Source organism: Anopheles maculipalpis, chromosome X (assembly GCF_943734695.1).
Source record: "Anopheles maculipalpis chromosome X, idAnoMacuDA_375_x, whole genome shotgun sequence".
Classification (NCBI taxonomy): Eukaryota; Metazoa; Arthropoda; class Insecta; order Diptera; family Culicidae; genus Anopheles; species Anopheles maculipalpis.
In genome coordinates this window covers 3,503,661-3,522,820 of record NC_064870.1, presented here as the reverse complement: position 1 = coordinate 3,522,820, position 19,160 = coordinate 3,503,661, and the positions used below count along the sequence as shown (strand labels likewise).

The 19,160-nt window shown below is 47.3% G+C and overlaps 5 protein-coding genes across 5 annotated transcripts in view; 2 read left to right on the top strand and 3 right to left on the bottom strand.

Annotated features, from left to right (window-relative positions):
- Positions 1-19,160, bottom strand: part of LOC126561385 (uncharacterized) — a 390,544-nt gene that overhangs the window by 273,483 nt on the left and 97,901 nt on the right. The window lies entirely within an intron of this gene.
- Positions 1-19,160, bottom strand: part of LOC126557347 (lysophosphatidylcholine acyltransferase-like) — a 238,922-nt gene that overhangs the window by 148,273 nt on the left and 71,489 nt on the right. The window lies entirely within an intron of this gene.
- LOC126557212 (cytoplasmic dynein 1 light intermediate chain 2) overlaps positions 1-19,160 on the bottom strand; it is a 367,651-nt gene that overhangs the window by 305,934 nt on the left and 42,557 nt on the right. The gene's annotated exons all lie outside the window — the stretch shown is intronic.
- Positions 355-2,137, top strand: LOC126558652 (cell cycle control protein 50A). Its single transcript, XM_050214707.1, has 5 exons — positions 355-430; positions 551-684; positions 759-1,437; positions 1,775-1,940; positions 2,038-2,137. Exons 1-5 carry the CDS (start codon positions 355-357, stop codon positions 2,084-2,086), a joined length of 1,104 nt encoding a protein of 367 aa, XP_050070664.1. The 3' UTR covers positions 2,087-2,137.
- Positions 9,131-19,160, top strand: part of LOC126557262 (all trans-polyprenyl-diphosphate synthase PDSS1-like) — a 39,362-nt gene continuing 29,332 nt past the window's right edge. Inside the window, exon 1 of the mRNA XM_050212974.1 lies at positions 9,131-9,745. Within this exon, the coding sequence (XP_050068931.1) occupies positions 9,275-9,745 (471 nt within the window). The 5' untranslated portion in view covers positions 9,131-9,274. The remainder of the gene's footprint in view (positions 9,746-19,160) is intronic.

The following is a 19,160-nucleotide window of genomic DNA, read 5'->3' as shown; positions in this document are numbered from 1 at the left end:
TAATTTACATAATTTCAGTACATGACCAATTGTTTTTCCTTTCTCCAATTTTTTCCAAAATATAAACCGCAAACAGCTTTGAAATGTGAAACATCACCGCGCTGTCATGACCGTGGCAGCGACCACTGTGCAGCTTTCAAAGCCCTTAGCACAGGGTGCTTTCGTCATAGCAGCAAAAGCCTTTGGGTGTTTGACGTTTCACAAAACACAAATCTCGTATGTACTGTGCGTCATACTGTGAAAGGAAGGGTGAAAATTTAGCCATTTCGATCAATATTGGTTCGCATTCAAAATCAACTCTGCAATCAATTAATCTTTCGTACGTTCGTCAATCAAACGAAAACGTCCGTCGAAATGGCTGCTATAATCAGCCAAGCCATGCCCGATACGGTGGACGGGGCTGAAATGCCTAAATCCAAACGACCTTCAGGTAAGGGTGCTACTCGCGGGGTTGTAAGCCATTCTAGGTGACATGGTTCACTCATTTCCTTGTCCTGTGGGGCTGCGCCTATGTGTGTGCGTACGTGCGGGCTTATCTTTATTTTTACAGATTCAGCATTTAAACAGCAAAGGCTTCCGGCATGGCAACCCGTCCTGACCGCTGGTACGGTGCTGCCAGCCTTTTTCCTGATCGGGGTGCTCTTCATACCAATCGGTGTGCTGCTACTGCTGTCATCCAATTCGGTAAGTTTATTTTTGCTGCTTCGCAAGTGTTTTTGCTCTCTCACATTCCCACCCTCCCGTACACTTTCGCACAGATCAACGAATTCGTGTACGATTACACCCACTGCAAGCCGGACATCAGCAGCAATCAGAGCTGTGCGGAAATTATTAGCAACAATCCGGATTCGAGCTGCGTCTGCACCGTACACTTCGAGCTGGAGAAAGATTTCCACGACAAGGTGTATCTGTACTACGGGCTGACGAACTATTACCAAAACCATCGACGCTACGTAAAGTCGCGCGATGACGATCAGCTGCTCGGCCGCCTTTCACCCATCCCGTCCAGCGATTGTGCCCCGTTCGCGTACGCGGACGATGAAGAACGCATACCGATTGCTCCCTGCGGTGCGATTGCCAACTCCCTGTTTAGCGACAAGTTCGAACTGTACTCGCAAACGCTCAGTACGCCGGTACCGTTGCTGCAAACGGAAATTGCTTGGCCCTCGGACCGGCAGATCAAGTTCCGCAATCCGGACGGTGATCTGAAGGAAGCACTGCGTGGCTTTCGCCGCCCAAAGGCGTGGACCCGCGAACTGTGGGAGCTGGATGAGACGAACAAGGACAACAATGGGTTCCAGAACGAGGACCTGATCGTGTGGATGCGTACGGCCGCACTGCCCACATTCCGAAAGCTGCACCGACGGATCGATCATTCGCAGGAACACTTTAAGGAGGGATTGATGAGGGGCAACTACACGCTGACCGTCAAGTACTGTAAGTAGGCTTCACTCGGAAATTACAATGTATCCAGAGAGATCTTTTTGACGCGTTTTAAGATATTTTTGTTCTAGTCCCGAGGTTTTTGTTACTGTTTTTTTATATTTTATTTTATGAAATAATTGATGAGAACAAAACAATATTTTTGTTTTGTTCTGACAAAAAGGATTTTTGGCCCAATTGAGAAGGGCCAAAAATCCTCGGGAAGAGCACAAAAATATTTTGGTACGCAGCAAAAAAGAAAAAAAAAAACATAGGAAAGAGTTAAAAATTGCTAGAATATCCTGTGTGAGAGAATTTGAAGGTTATTTTCATGTGATTTTTCCCCTAAAAGCGTACTCGGTAATTGAATTCGACGGAACGAAAAAATTCATCCTATCCACCACCTCCATCCTTGGCGGTAAGAATCCATTCCTTGGCTTTGCGTACATTGTGGTGGGAAGCGTTTGTCTACTGCTTGGATGCGTGCTGCTCATCATCCATCTGAAATGCAGCAAATCGTAAGTTTTCACAGAAAACCGTCATTAGTCTGCCCAACAAAATTACATTTTGAAACACGGGGATGAACCTTCTATTTTTCTTTGTTTTTTTTTTCAGTAACGGTGGCATCAGCAGCGTCCATCAACGGTCTTCATCGCGCCCATAGGAGTTACTGTGTCTGACCGGTGACGTTAGTGATTCGTTGGGACTTTAAGTATTAGATGTGTTTTGTTTTATTATTCTATTTTCGTATTTAATTGTTATGTTTGCTTGTGCTACGAGTCAGAATCCTGCAAGCAAACAAGCGAAAAAAAACGTTCCAGAAAACATTCTAGACCACTGCTCAAGAGAAGAGGATTTGAAAGATTTTGTATGGGAGTTCTTTTTGCGCAGTGGTTTAGAGGGCTCTTTAGAGGGTTTTTGCTAGTAGGGAAGCCTGCATTATGGATATCCGGTGTTAATGATTTTCGGTTTCCGTATCAGTATAACAAACTTTGAAATTTTGTTCGCATGGGATTGTACGAAATTACGATTAGGAGAGTTTAGAGGGAGATGTAATGTACGAAGGGTTGGTTCAGTTTTTTTTGATTGTATGGTAGAACGATAAACACTAGCTTTGCCAAATATTCGTACTGTCTTTGTTCCTGGTGCGTAAATTTTCCAAAAACAGAACCTTATTGACGGCATTCGGTATAACTTCTTCACCAAACACGCATCTAGAAACGTTCTTTGCACATGAAAAACACCTATCAATCAAACTCATTGGAGAGTTAGTAACGGTTTTGGGAGGGAAGAGGGAGGGGAAGGATGGACGCATATCTTGGACTCCCCGCAACACTTTACCATGCTACTAGTGTTTTAATAAGTGTCCTTACAGCACGTCAGTGTAATATAGTACGATTTCTAACGGATAAAACAAAACAAACAAAACATATTAACCATAGAGAACGTATACACCAAGACGTGGTGTATAGTTGTTGATCATCAAATTAACCAAATATAAATGGAACGATCTATCCAGCTAAAATAGATCAGAATAGATTGATTGCAAGCACACGGTAAGATACACAGCCTGTAACAAAGCAACTTCAAAAGCTTACGTTATTTAAACCATAATAGCGACTTAATATTATGCTCGGAATAAAGCTGCATAAATATTGGAAAAATGTATTCGAACAACGCTTGTTTGGCGGCATCCTGAAACGAGTTACTTTTAGTAGGTATTAGTGTTCGGATCTACATGGTTGCGATTCCGTTTCCGGTATCGTTTCTGGTTCCGAATTCAATTACGGAACATTCCGTAACGTATTTCGGAACCGATTCCAAAATCAATGTCCGAACCAATTGTAAAATCGATTTAGGAACAAATTCCAGATCAGACTGCGATTCGGGGAACCGATTCCGGAACCGATATCGATTCCGAATCTACTAGCCGGAATCGATTCCTACTAAAACAGCATTTTGTCCATCACTAGTAGGCAATGTAGCTGTAACCGTTCAGTACCGTGCAGTAACTTTGACATTGCTCGCGCATTTACTCCTTGTTTTTCGCGGCCTGTTGTTAGGTTGTTTTTTTTTCTATAGCGAGTTTGACAGCTGTTGGTCTCTCGCGCTATCATGAGAAACGTTTTCTTTAAAACGAACTTCAGTAAAATCTAATGTAAATGAAAAATTGTAATGAAAAAATATATATTTTGTCCATTTCCATCACCTGTTTTCCACTTGCCCTCCAAAGGTAAACAAACCCGCCGCACCTTCCGGACCCAACCCATACAATCGCATGGTCCAAGGAAATGTCAATGTCATATGTTTTCTGTTATTGTCGTGCTGCACAGTACGCGGCCGGGGTGCGAAAGAAAGTGTCCCCAAGAGTCGGGAAAACTTGGTCTTCCCAGCGCAGTAATAGTTAGCTCGTTCGTGGGTTGGAAGGCTGACCAATCGGGCACCGGGCTTGGTCCGCGTCTGTTGCCGGGTGTTCCATTGCTTTTCCGTATTTACTCCGGAAGTGCGTGTGTGTGCGAGCGCGCGCGCGCGCGAGCCGTACAGTGAAAACACGTGTGTGCGTAGAAAAAAAAAAACGGTCTTGCTGCTTGTTTCGCAATCTCAGCCAATTCTTCGCGTTAAAAAAAATACAACTACCAAACAACGGGATGCACCAAACAACCGTAACGGCGTGCAACTGAAGTTAGCGATGCAGGTAAGCGAACCTTCCTTGTTGGTGTACGGACGGGTTTTTTTTTGGTTGTTGTTGTCGTTGTTTCCTTTTACATGGTGCATAAAATCTATGTTGACGTTCATTGGGGGGGAGCCACCCTCCAACAACGGTATTCGGAAAAGGCCGAAGTGCATGCTTTGATGCACAACCACACGTATGCCCACTCACCTACACTAAAGCAGCGATGAAAGGGAGGGAGACGGTGCGAAAAGTGCATGATGACGATGATGATGATGATTATGTTTCATCTGCATTCGAGCATCAGCTGATCGGGGCAGCCAGTTCGTAAATTATACGGTAGTTGGTGCAGTTTTGGTTTTGGGACAGGCCAGAGATTGGAACGATTTCGGCGAGGTTTGGAAAGTTCAAGAGCTTAGATATGAGGCGGCAAAAATGGAACGTTATGTAACAGCGACAGTTGCACCGTATCTCGGCTGTCAGTAAGCGCGACTGTTGTCAGATTGCAAATCGTATGTTTATGTATATTTATATTTTTTTTTATCGCTAGATGCGAAAGAATGATTGTCTGAAGGTCATATTTGAACTGCACTGGACCGCGACAGTGCGATCCGTTTTTGTGGGCAGAAGATTGCAAGGTTTAAAATGAAAACTAACCTTTGTATGCGGGGGTGTTGATGAGGTGCCGGGCCTCGGCAGAACCGTACTTCAAATCCCATCCATACCATTGCTCCGTAATGAAAACTGATTATCCGATAGGAGGTATTAAAAAATTTAATAAGCCATTCGATGGCCGACGTGACTTAGTAGGTCGTTATGCTCAGAAGAGGAACTGAACCAAAAGATGAAGTTGCTTGCGAGTAACCAGAACATTCGGTTGAAGTTTCCTGCAAGTAACCAGATAGAATTCCTTTTAATAATTATCTACAAGCCTAGTCGGTCCCCTTATAAGGCTTTTCAAAGAGGTTCCAAAATCCTCCCCATGAACCCTGGTCCTGCCGTGTGAAAACTGGCGCCGCTATCGCCTCCAAACATTACCTATATTTTTCCAAGTTTTTAAATGTTGATTTTAATAAAACATAATAAATGTTCGTAAGTGGCTCTTCAGTTATGGAATTTGATTTCTTTTAATTCAGTAAAAAAATAAATAAAAAAGTGTGCGTAAAAATATTGAAAAAAATTGAGAAAACTTCGAAGAACATCACTTTTACCTATTTCTTCAAGTTTCCCAGTTACTCTCAAAAAACTAGTGGTTATATTGTTCCGTTACGCACTGTATAGCCTCTGCGACGTTAGAGACACCAGCCCGGTCAGCAGAATCGATGGGATAAAGGTTCTAACTTTCATTTTGATTGAGCCTTCGCAGAGGCTTATCTGATACTAACCGGAACCTCTCTTAGGTTGAAACCCTGGAAAGAATCTGCTCTTTGGAAGAGATCCCTTCTCCTATACGCTTTCGATAAGTGACCTGAATGCAGTTAGTCTCAATTGCGGCTCGCTTAAGATGGTGGTCACGACTGCTTTGGATAGACTCCTAATCCACAGTTTACTATCGCTTCTGATCGCAACTTCCATATTTCTGTTGGCTTCAAAGGTAGTTTTCTGTCACTACCTAGGATCACCATGGAATTTAAGAGTCCTTGCAGTTCAGCTAGTCATCGAATATCACACCAAGGTTGAGATTTTATTTTTGATGTTTGAACTAACCGTTTCTGTCTTATTCTTACTGACTATTTTTAAAACGTTACTGCTGAGAACAGACTACCTATCTCCGGGTGAAATCACGTCAAGGAAGCTACAAATGGCATGTCGAGACCATTCGCGGTTATAATACCAAGGAAGAAGTCTTTAATACCAGATGGAAGTTATTGGGATATCATCATCCATGCCGTTGAACACAATTTTGCTCAATAATAATCAATAGTCAATATTCTTAATAATTTATGACGCTTTTATAATTTAAAATTGCATTGCGATACATTGCAGTTTTGTACCGCTCACTGCTCCACCATCGCGTTGGGCGGATTGATATTCCGCGTCGTTTGCCTTATCAGCGACCAGATAGAAGAAAAAAAGCTCAGCAACTTAATGCTATTCATTTCTGGTACAAAAGACCATCCATCCACCAGCTGGTAGCAAACAGCAACGCGTTACAATGTCCTGCAAGAGCCCACTCGTGGAGAGAAAGCACGTGGAGCTCTACAGCTTGGTCGGCCCGGTCGTAAGTGCGAGCTCGTTTGCAATTCTGCCCACGGTGTACCAGTGGCCTGTTGGCGGCAGTATTCGGTGTTCCGGTGCGACAAAGGATTCACCTTTCTTTGTTCCCTTCCTGGTGGCGTGTCAGTCGACGAACCTGTGAAGTGCAGAAACATTCGCTGATGCGGCCAAGATCTCATTAAGAATTCTGTCGACATTCGTGGTACGACATTGAAATTGTGTAATGCTCATCCTCATGGAAGGCTGTGGAAGATGTGGAGAAGATGCGGGAGCTCTGTTGCGCTCTTCCCGTGGTTGTAATTAAACGTGCCTTCCAGGATTCTTAGGCTTTAAGCGTCCAGAATGGGCAATTAGTAGGTACGCTTAATTACCGGCTGTATAATGTGTTGCAGGATGAGGCTTCCTACTCTTGGACTGGAGCTAATCGTCATTAACATAATTTTGCAAACGATACTGCAAATTGTTACGCTACTCAGCCAGGTGATAAGCTTGAAAGTGATTAAGGAGAACCCATACACTATGTTCTTGCAGTGTTTCGAACTTGAAAGCGATCAATCTTCCCGTAAACAGTGGCTAGTCGCTTGCGCTAATGTACGCGGCGTTAATTACACACTAATGAATTCCGGGTTCTTCATGTTTTGTCACAAAATTTGCGTCTAGCAAACCTTCAACCTGTATTGTTTGGCGTCGAATACGCATATCTTGAAAGAAAACTGCGCTCCGAAACGTTCCAAACTAATGTGCTACCATTAGTAGCTCTTTTTTTTTTTTTGTTACAAGTTTTGTCTTCCTGACATCTGATAATCCCAACTTTTTCCGAAAAACACAGACAATATCACAGTTCTGGTATGGAGGTGTTCGAGATCGATGATACTTCCCTAGTTCGCTAACCAGGCGAGTTCGCTAACCGGAATTGACGTCAGTCATGCAGCCCCACAGTATCGATCCGGTTCTCTGACTTATGTTAATTGATCTCCAAAACGACATCGCTAGTTTCGAACGCCATGCGAAGGTCGCATTCGATAAACGCTCAGCATCCAGTGTCTTGCCAAAAGCGTTGCCAAAAAATGCCGCAAACGTAGCGCGCTTATGCAGCGAGAAGAAGCCGAGTCGAGTTTTACGACATCAGAATTTTAGGCGATGCTTGTGCGCTTCTATCCGGTCCGGGGTGAATAATTTCTGGGACTTTTCACACGCTGTGCGAAAACGGTCGAGCGTTGGTCCTTCATTTGCGTCAATTCGAGAAAAAAAAAACTTCCATTGGTGATATCGGGTCCTCGCAGGATTGGGCTTTTGGTATGCGAAACATCATGACCGCTATGTGCGTCATTCGGCGTACCTGGTGCACCAGAGCATTGGACAGATTATGGGTGTATCAATGATATTTGCTGGGCGAATGTGGCATTCACTAAAATTTCCTTTTTTTATTTGGTCTCGTTTTAGTGTTATTACAAAGAGAAGTTAACGAGTCAACTGGAGAAGTCGACGTTAGACGAGAAGACGGTGCTCAAGGGAAGGTGGAGCTGAGACTGAATCCTGCCCGGGAATCAGATACCTGTGCCAAAAGTTTGGAACTAAGTAAGCATCACACCCAAAACATGCTCAGAGAGCAACTCCGGAAAGACGTCACAGCGAGCAAGATCAGATCGAAAGACTTGCGCGAAAGCGTGTGCGGGAACCATAGAGGAAAATGGAATGAAAATTAATTGTTTCTCAGTTGACGCAACTTTTTTTGTGTTTCGCGTCGCCCCAAAAGGATACGATGCATACAATCAGATCGTAGGAACTCAGGCAAATAGCCGTGAAGATTCAAATGCAGCCTCGGCAGGGGTGCGATGTGTTGCAGGTGATAAAGCTTCCGTTGGAATATTTGCGTATAAGTTGGGTACAGAGCGCGGCGATCGGGCGGAAGATACTTTAGTCCGATAAACAAAACCAAAACAAACCTCTAGTGCGGGAAACTCTGCCCTTATCTGTAGATGTGCAGCGACTTTGACTGGCTGTTTTTCCTTTGTGTTTCAGCGATCTACATCTTGAATTGCGTGTGTTTAGCAATATACGCGCACGCTCTATCTTCTGCCATCATCAGCGGGTATCACCATCATCATCATCGTCGACATCATCGCACTATCATCAACATCAACAACCAAACGGTGCCATCGTCACCTGTTGCGGTGTGTGCGGTGAGACTCCCTCTCTTACTCCCACCATATCCGGCCGTCGCTTCGGCTTCGGTTGGCTGCGGTCGGAAAAATTGGTGGCGGTGGTAAGGAAACTCGAGACCGCGGAATTGTCGAGCGCACCGAGTGAAAGCGATAGACGGCGGTTCGATCTTCGCCGTCGCACTCGCAAACCCGCTGGTCGCTGAACATCTTAACTTTCCGAAGGCGATTTCCGTCGACGACGACCCCACCGGGTACAAGAACGGGCACACACACACACGCACACACACTCACGCAGATTCCCCTTTTGCCGTTGAGAAAAAGAGAGGCTGCGGACACGGTACGCATCACGTTCGCTCTCGGGGCCCGCGTTTTCGCGCTCTCGGACCCGCGAACAAACCGGTACCAGCGCGCTAAAGTAGGACCGAAACAACGGGACCACAGGCCGGTGTATAAGCGTCCGCCGGAGGGAGAAGGCAAACCGCACGATCTTCGGGCAGAGTGACAGCGTTCGGGCGATCGTGTGATATCGGCTGAAAAGTCTCTGGTACAGCAGGGGGACGACCCTGATTGGGGTGGTTTTTTGGAATCGTAGGCTCAGGGAAGGGTAGGGGGGGGGTGGGGGGCGAAGCGAAGAGTGATCACGGTGTGGGCCCGTTGGTGGGGCACGCAGCAACAGCGGCAGCAGTAGTAGCAGCAGCGGCAGCAGCAGCAGCAGCAGCAGCAGCAAAAGCAGCAACAAGCTTTTCGGGGGCTTCGAGTGCTCGAGCGGTCCATCGATCGGATCACAATTGTTTTGACTATGGCGTGTTTAAGTTCGTCCAATCGGGCCTGTGCCCGCGTTGTGCAGGAGAAACTGTGTCAGTTAGTTGCGGTCTCCAAGAGCCAGCTCGGGCATCAGCAACAGGTCCAGCTGTTGCATGCACCCGGCCCCGTGGCCAGTACCGCCGTTAATAGTGTCGGTGGCGGTGGGGGTGGAGATGGCGGTGGCGGCGGTGGTGGCCGCAGTGCCAGCCTGCCGAAGGTGGGCGCCGCCGGAAAACGGACCTTCCTGCTGTCGTCCGGTTGTGCTTACCCACTGTACAGTGTTGGCCCAGCCGGAACTGGGACGCCGCTGGTGGCGGCCGTGGCGCACAGTGTCGGTGGTTCGATTGGCATCGCACGCAACTTCTACACCGGTCGCGGCAACTTCATTCAACCTTCTTCAGTCGCCCTCGGGTCGGCCAGATCCGTCGGAGCTACAGCCGATGCGCTGCTGTTCGAACGGAACCAGGTGAGTGGACAAAGAAACGGCTCGGAAAACAGATTGTGGGCAGTGGGATTTCCTTTCATTTTAATGTCGAACAGTGCGAACGGTTTAATAACCAGTGGGGGGAATGGAAGGTGGAACCTTCCACGAGGGGAAAGGGGATTGTGTCACACAGTGATTCGAGAGAGTGATTCCAGATCGCGCGCACCTCAATGTGGCGGCAACCTGTGCCCGTGTCCTGTGCTTTCTTGAGTGCAGTAATCAGCGTGTCGTGTTCGAAAGTTTCAGACGCAACGATCAACGGCATCATGGGGCTCCGAAAAAAAAAAAAAAAACGAGGAACAGCCGGAACGGGCCTGATCTCCCGATATGTAGCTCACGAAAGTGTGAAAGTTTTCATCCTTGAAGGCACAGTGTTTATGTTGTGAAGTCGCTACCGATGACGACAACGTGGCAGGCAACGCTGACGAACCTACCCTTCGACGGTCTCGGCAGACTGCTAGCCTGTTTGGTGCGTTACGTAACGCCGATCGGCCAATAATCGACAGTCGATATTCTGCGAGGTTACGGATCGACGGCGAGTCATCTCCACTGGGCAGTGGACCATTTCACAACTCGTCGCCTAATTTGTCACCCCGCTACTCGAATGCGATCGAGATGTGCCCCATGTCCATGTGAGAAATGTTTCCAGTTTTCGGTTCCAACGTCCAAAGCGCATCAAATCGCACTCGATCGTGCTGACATTGAATGCTGGCAGAACCACTGTCGAGACAATCTCTGCAAGTCAACCTGACCGTAACATCGGAGTGGGAGGGCTTTCTAATGCATTAGCGTCCAACGGTGTGTGGTATCGCGCTGACTACGGACGGCTGTCGAGAATTCGCAATAGGTGATAATGACACCTTCAGATGGATGTCATCAACACCTCCAGTTCGAGTTGGCATCCGTATGTAGCAAACGGAAAGACTTCTCGCTAGTCTTGTGGTTTGTTTTGTGACCCATAACATTCTGGGTCACTTCCAACGTGAACGTAGTGTACCTTGACTTGCAGAAGCTTACACACTTGTTTTTCTCTCTCTCGGGATGTTTGGATTGCGTTGGTAGGCAAATTGTTCACCAATATCGAAAGTCTAGTTTAGGGTTTTTGTGAGCTGCCAGAAACGCCAGCATACCTCCACCGACCCGCCAGCCACAATTTTTCGTTCATCTCTCGGTGTGACAGCGATACGCGAACCTGTTCTAGCAACTTTCATTTACTAGGACGCGTAGTAGTGAAAGATAAGAGATAAGCGTGACGAGTGCGAGGAAAAATGGCGGGTGTAACAGAGAAAGTAGATGAAACTTGGACAATAACAACAACAATACTAACCAACATTAAGGAAAATGGGTGAGGTGGGGGGGGGGGGGAGGGGGTGGTAAAAGCATAAAACACACATACACAAACACACACGAAGAAAACATGAGTGAAGCAAGAGAGAGAGAGAGAGAGAGAGAGAGAGAGATAGCGAAATAGAGATAGAGAAGAAAGCAGACGATAAAAGGAAAATGAAAAATCAAGAGAGAAAACATCGGATAACTATGATGTTGGATAGCCGCAGCCACGATAGCAGTGTTTGTTGGTGGATAAGAAATGGGTGGAATTCCTGCTGCATGGTCCTCCATAGACCTCCCCAATCAATCCTACTCCAACCTGCCTATAGTTCAGGATAGGAAGGGTTAAATAGAGGAGGGGTAGAGGGAAGGTGGGCGAAACATACCGTGTGCGAGCGAGAGGCCCTGCAAATGCGTGTGGTTTTTGTGAGCGCCAAGCAGCGCAAGAGCGAGTGCGAAATTGCTACGAGGCGATGAAGAAACGCGGTGGAAAGTATCGCTATGCTGTATCCACCCCCCCCCCCCCCCCAAAAAAGAGAAATGTGAATCGTGAACCTGGGAGAAAGCAATCGCAAACACACAGCTGCACACATCGACATACACACAGACACACGATTTAGCGTTGGTACTACGTGTTGTTGTTCGGTGGTCGACACGCTTAAATGGTAGCGCAAAATACAACCGGCTCGATACCGGAATGGCGCTCAACTGAAGCTGACAGACGGGATGTCTGCACTGTCGATTGTTGATGATTGATAAATCCTCCCAGAATCTCAGAATTTAGGATTCTTCGCTAGTATCCTCGCTCGGCCAGACACAATTACCATATGTTTATGACATCTGCTACTTTGCGGTACGACTGATCAGCTGGTCTACTATCAACAGCGAACATTTACCATACAGACGCCTGCCGGCAGTTGTTCAATGTATACCCAATGTATCTGCCAGCCTGATACGCGTGAAAAGGATCGTTAGTTGGGCGCAATATGGCGCGAGGCCTAAAACGGTGATGGCTAGGGTGTCTAGTGGACGTGGTTGAAACAATAATGGCACGGTGCCGAAACGCGACTAGTGGTAGAGTGCCAGTGCCCTTTTCCGGAGCACAACAGCAAGTGCTAGACTCTGCGAAATGTAAACGTCTTCTGGTGGAGATCTCTGTACGGACAATATGAACTCAACGCAACTTCAATCATCAATCAACCAATCTGCTGTATTGACGTGGGAGGCGTGTATAAGTCTCGTCAAACAAGTCCACCACACCGTTTAGTAGTGTACGCGATAAATCAAAGTGTCTAAGAGATAATCGTGATGTTGGTGACTGCTACTATTGAAACATAGTAGATCATAAATACAGTATCTGGATAGCTGTTTAGTGTGGGTGTGTGGGTACGTAGTGTAATTGTAAGTGTAATTGTAAGGAAAGTGTAACCTGGGCAGGTAACTACCACACCTCTGTTAGCTACTTAACGCTGTTCACTTGGTACAGCTGAAGAAGCCGGCATTACGCGGGATTTCTCTTTCTCTCTTTTAGCTTTTAGTTGAGATACTCTATGTCCAATATCGATTCTATCGAGAACACGCTGCTTTTAGCCATTAATTCTAAATTAAATTGGTTAATAGAGCCTCGCCCTTCAAGGCTCTATGAAGATTTTGACCGATCCATAAAATTATGCGTAGAAGTAACTACTCTGTGGAAATATTTGAGCGGGTTTCAAATAATAATGGGGTCCTTCCACTCAGATCACCTCCAGCAAAGATCTCCACACCATCCTACTCAATAGGACAAATGACTACCTTCAGATACGATCACGGATAGTAGCACCTGCACCACATAGCATTGGCAGTACAGCGTCCCGAACCGGGGAGCTGTAGTAAACCTTCCAGTCCAGCTACCGTCAAGGGCGGCACGGATGGTAAACGATGCTGGAACGCTCCCAAGAACCGAACGCGTCTTGGTAAACCTGTTCCATCTATTGGAACTACTACCTCCATTCCCTCGCTAACACTAACCCTACCCCGTACCTCACCCCTTCCCACATGGCACGATTTAACGGACCTGACCCGAGGTCGTCGACCATTTCATAACCGAATTTTCCTCGTTCGCGTGATCGGAGCGAACGAGCCAACACACATCCGTTCGCTGGTGTTCGAGCGCGCGGTCAGTCGCGGTGCACCGACTGCGGCAATGTGGATAAAAGAAGAAGAAAAAAAAAGAGGAAGAACGATCGTGCTGCTGGTGGTGGACGTTTGGGGAAAAGCTGCGCATATGCGCCCAGCTTCAGCGATTCCGCGCTTTGCGGTTCCATCATCGCTGAGCAACGGGGTGAGGGGGGGGGGGAAACCTCCCGCCCCGTGTAACGAGTGTTGTATCTATATGCGGCGCGCGAGAGAGCGGGTTTTCTCACATCGTCACACGTCTTTGACATGCTTTAGTTTCTCAGAGGTCAGCATCGAAGTAGTAGTAGGTCTTATAAGAGCACAGGGCGAAGAGGAAGCAGAGGAGAAGAAAAAAAAACTGCGCCAAGTAAAACACCCCTAGATCGCCCCATCATTATCCAAAATCAATGGCGACACAGCAACAGCAGCAGCATGGTTAGGTTATATGGATTGCCTTGGAAAAGGAAGTCCAAAATGACATTTGAAATCGAACGAAACCAGCAGACTGGTTGGATTAATCGGTTTCTTTTTTTCTCCCCTCGTTGTGCTTTTCTTTCTTTTATGGGTCAACCAGTAATGGGTTCCGAACCGGTAGGGTGGTCTTTCGTATTTGGACCGAGCGAAGAAGCGCGCCTAACCCTGAGCGCGTTAATAAAACGTCGATTTCGACTAATTTCAATATGTGCCGATTGCATATCTATGGCGCATAGATATGCTCATCGGCTGCGGTCTGTGTCGATAAGGGCATCTTCTACCTCGACCAAAGGTTTCGTAGCGTACGGCATTCAGCTGAATATTGAGGTTATGGATATTTTGGAACCTTTCTGGCTGAAAAGTTTAAATGGCCGACCAACAGCTTAGTTCCAAAGGGTGTGCACTAGCTTTGCTGAAGCTACTGAGTGACCTGTCAGTAAGATTGTTACCTGTTTGATAGCTTGCGATTAGTGTGCTATATAAAAAGCAGTTTTACTACTATTGCTGAGGGGTGCTAATGCCGCTTTTCCTATACCTACTGTCAGATGATATGTTGATGCTACTATCTGCCGTTATATATCCGCATGCACTGGAGGTGTGCTGCCCTCAAACAAATGGAAAGATTGCAAACCAGAGAGTACAACCACAGTGCTTTTGCTCACAGAGAAAGGCACGATCGCACACATGCTTTTCTCGCTGGTAAAGTGTGGGGGAGCGATACTATGATCGTTTACAGTATCAGCTTCGGTCGAGTCTAGTGCCGGATCGACTTCTCCATACACCTGAAGAACCATGCCAGGCGTAATAAACACACACGAACCGTCCGTTGTATCAAACGTATCACCAAGAGACTGTTGTCGATGAAGAGTAGAGGATCAAGATGGTGTTACCAATGAGGGGGGAGGATAGGAGGGTAAGCGTTGGTGCGGGAGAAACAGGTTCCCAATTATTTTTTTCTCCTTTTGCCGTTTTTGTGTGTGTGTGAATACCTTTTCGGTTGGCCTCAATGTTTGGCCTCATTTTCGGTGGCGTTCGCTGGGTTTGAACCTGTGCGGCGCACACAGCGGCGTCGTCCAACGGCAGCGGTGAAGCTGTGTGCCCGAAAAGCCCGCACCGTTTGGGCACTTTGTGTCTTGTTTCCCTCTGGTGCTGGCAAGCTTTCCCGAAATGCGGTATCGATCGATTATGGGAAGAGGAACCTGGCGTGGAACCCGATAGTTTGTAGCTTGGATTTCAGCGAACACGATCTGTCTGGTACATCTCGACAACTGGTGCCAAACGACTAGATTCAGCTCTCCCAAAGCGTGATAGGAAGTGATAGAGAGAGAGAGAGAAAGAGAGAGAGAGATAGAGAGAAACGGAAGATGACCTAAATTTCTGCGACAAGTCTTTGACACTGCACGGCATCGCTGATGGAAGGATTGGCTGTTCTTCCTGTATCGGGTTTGACGATATGACGAGGTACGTTGCATGCATTCAGTGACGTCCTCGTCTGGAATGCAGCTTGCACTCTCCTTCCCCAAGCTTCCGCACTTCCCAATCCACTTCTCCGCCATAACGTCAGATGTTTGGTGCGTTTTCATTGATATGCGCATCGAGTGCCGGTTCCCTGGGGTGCAAGAGTACCGAACAGTGAGGGGTTTTATTGTATCAGCCCACGCTTCGTGTGCTCATCCAGCTTTCTCAGGTAGGGGTAGGGTCGTCGGCATGTCGGACTCGGTAGACGGACGTAAAAGGACGCGATGCGATGCGAACGGTGGGGGAAATCAAGTTTTTAGGTGCGTTCGAGAGAAATTTCGGAAACTGTGCTACGGAGTTGCTGTCTGACCCAGATTGAGGCAGGCTATCGGTTGCAGACCCGGGTCCGGTCAGGCACACTTGCGGTGCGATCGGCGAACAACAACAAAAAATGCCCTCTCGTGCACTCAACTGCTTTACTAGTGGCTTTAATGGACCGCGAATTCGATAACCTATAATTTTTGAATTGCACTACTTCGATTGATGCGTTCAGGGGACCTCGTAGCCGAAGCGGAACGCGTTTCGGAACTCTCAAGCCATCTTGAGGAACTAATGCAATTTCACTAATGAGTGAAATTTTGCTTACAAATCAAGAATATTCACACTGTAACGATATACACGCACCAAACACCTTTGCTCCCAAGGTAGGGCAGAGAGTTCAAGCACTTTTTGCGTCCAGCGCAGTGTGACATTTGCCCAAGGCTATGGACACAACCTGTCCAAGAGTGGAGTTTTCTTGGTTCGTTTGCTTCAACTTCGCTCGCTCACCTCTCTCACCCTTTCTCACCCGCAGGCGAACTGAGGGGGGGAAGGGGGGGGGGGGGGGGTTGGGGAATCTGGCTCTCTGGAGTTGATCTTTTTTGGAAGGGTTTTTTTTTCTTCTACGGTTGCCATGCTAGTCTCACCCAACGTGACCTCCGTCAACCATCGGTGGCCATGTGACGGTGGGGCGGTTTGTCTTCGCCATTGCGGATACGGCGTTCATTGAGGATTTCATGTGAAGTGTCAATATTGATCGCGACACAATATTTGCCTCCCGCAAGAGACATTGGGGACACGCCGGGGCCGAACACGCGCCGCGAACCGGGCACGAGTAGGCAACTGATAGAAGTAATTCTTTCCGTGCCATCTGTAGATAGTTCCCCAAAAAAAATAAAAAAAAATTTGGCAATCGCACAGCAGGCCCAAGCAGGCTGAACCGTGAAACCGGTCCAAAGTAGGCAATAGGGAATAGGTGTTTGCCCAAGCGCTGAGATCATGCCGTTTTAGCGCATGCCATGTGCGTCGGGTCGGTGCGGTCACCCGTGAAACAATTACAAAAATTGAAGAAAAAGAAGAAGAAATCCAATAAGTTTCCGAACACTGACTCGGTGCGTCTCCATGTCCAAAATGTACGAAATGACTAAAAACCGGTGAACAGGGAAGGAAGATGTGCTCGGTCGGCCACTTTGGTGAGGGAGGAGGCCAATTTACCAAGCTCATACGACTCCATTTTGGCGACGGGCATTTGTGTACGCTAGCTGATAAGTCCACCGTAGTCGCATAGAAACGCATAGATGGAAGACCGGGAGAGAAGAGTGGAATTTGCAGGGAGCAACACGCCATACAGCTAGGCGGAACCTATACATCAGCAAAGTGGCTTTTAGCGAGGTGGTAAGTTTTTGGGGATGCGAATGAGAAAATTTGAGGTCTTTGTATCTTTTTTTTTTGCCGGGGGTGATGCTTGAAGAATACTAAAACCACCGGGCCAGGACATAATGTCTGTTGATGTGCCGAAAGAAAAAGAGATCTTTAGATTCTATCCCGATTGCGGGTGGTTGTCGGATGGTAGATGTGCTTGGGACGTGGTTGAATAATTTGCATACCGTTCATTCATCCTCCGCTACAGACATCTTTTTAGGCTGCCGCGTTTGCTTTCGGTGCTGACAGTGTCCACTTGTGGTGGTGTCACATCGCTCATTCATGAAAGAATGAGAAAAAAACGGGGAAAAAAGGTAAAAGTATGTGCGGAGAAGAAGAATAAGGGGAATCCGGTTTGTTTTTTTTTGGATGGCAATCGGAGTTGTCGCTTTTTGGGATATCGCGGTGAATGTAACCCTAGACTTGCTGTCTATCCATGAAGTTTGTACGCTCGGCTAAGCCAAGTGTCTAATTTGTTAGCGTTGTCTTTAAACTTAGGGTTCTTTAAAATCTTGGACCGACTGTGGTAGATGTTCCTTGAAGCGAGACCTGGTGATAATCGGTTCTTTGTAATGGTTGCTCGTGAACTATCTACCAGAGATTAGATCAGACGTCTAATAGGAACGAAGTAATGCTTCCCTCTTTTTGGCTTTATTTTTGTGTGCGTTTGTATGGATAGTATTCGGATTACATGCGAAGTCGTTTCCGTTTGACACAACGACCGTCGCATCAGAAAAACGTTGCTGGGAAGGTGCTAAAAGACGGAATACCTTGTGCGTGTAATGTCACACAACAGCAACAAAAACTCCGATCTCAATTAGCATGGTTTGCGCTTTCTGGAAGACACTGTGCCCGGTGACACAAGGTGACAAATTTCGGTAAACACATCGTCGCGTCGCGAGCTGAGCTTGTGGTCATCCTGGCACCCGGCACAAGGGTTGGGCACTGCGTTTCTTCGTACCCAAAAAGGGGAAGGAGGAGGGGGGGGGGGTGGTTGATTTTTTGTTTCTTCCTTTGGTAGAGATCGTCACTTTTTAACGGGTGCGTCCCATATGTACGCCGAAAAAAAAACCCCTTGGCACGAGCATTTCGTAATCAAATCATTCGAATTATGATGCCCTTCGGGAACGTTTCGCCCTACCCGGGATTTTGCGGCCGAATACGGTGCCGACACTGGGTGGCGGCAAAAAGTCGTGTCGTCCCAGGCTCAGCCTTCGGGAGGACAACATCCATTTGCGTTCCTTTCACTTTTTTGTTCCACCGCCATTCGGCGACGAATGTGCCACGTTTCGAGGATTTGTGTTGTTTTCGAGGGCTGGCCGTGCGAAGGCCTGCCGGGTTGCCTAGTGGACACACTGTACCCGTGGGTGCGATCCGGGATCCTGTTCGCCCCGCACGTGTACCTCGGTGTGCGTGGGCACATCGTGTGCATCATTAGTCTCCCATTTCGGCGATGTAATTAAGCTTGGCGATACTTTTGCTTGCCCAAAACAAAATGATGGCTTTCGAAAATTATCGGTAGCAAAGAGCTGATTGATAACTAGATCGGAGAGGTTTGTGAATTCGTTCCAGCTCGATAAGGGTTGCAATTATAGACATCTTGCTGACATGAAAAAGCTCTTGCAACCAAACCACTATAACAGAAAAACACATCTCAGGAAGAGACATTCCCTCTGTTGTGCCTCTGTTGTTTTCAAATGCAACCAGCAAACGCATTAAAAAATGGGCCTATTATGAGATGCACAATGTGTTGTTGGCTGCAGCGTAAACTCTTTAACCATGGGTGCCAAAGGTTCATGGTGCCAGGGAGGGGGGGGGTGTGTCTTGCGCCATCGCTGGATCCTCGCATGCATAAAGCACCGCAACATCTTACGCGAACCCATCGGGCCATCGTAACTGTCATCGTAAAATGTCACCTGTTGGCTATCAATGGCTGCCCGGTGGCTGCCGCTGAATCTGTTTGTCCGGGAATGTTTTACACACCGTACCTGGTGTGCGTTTGCAGACACGCACCGGCGGAACATCTTCACAGGTCGTGCTTTTAATGAGCTCTGCGCCGCGTTTGCATTTACAACTTCCGTACCGGACAACGAGGTTCAGGTTGACAATTCTTTTTTGCGTGTGTGCTCATTGTCGAAGCCATTGGTTCGTAGCAAATGCGTTTTTTATTGCCTTTTTTTATGAGGCACGGGGTGTGGTGACAGTTGTCATAGTTGGTCATCCGCTTGCTGTGCCTGCA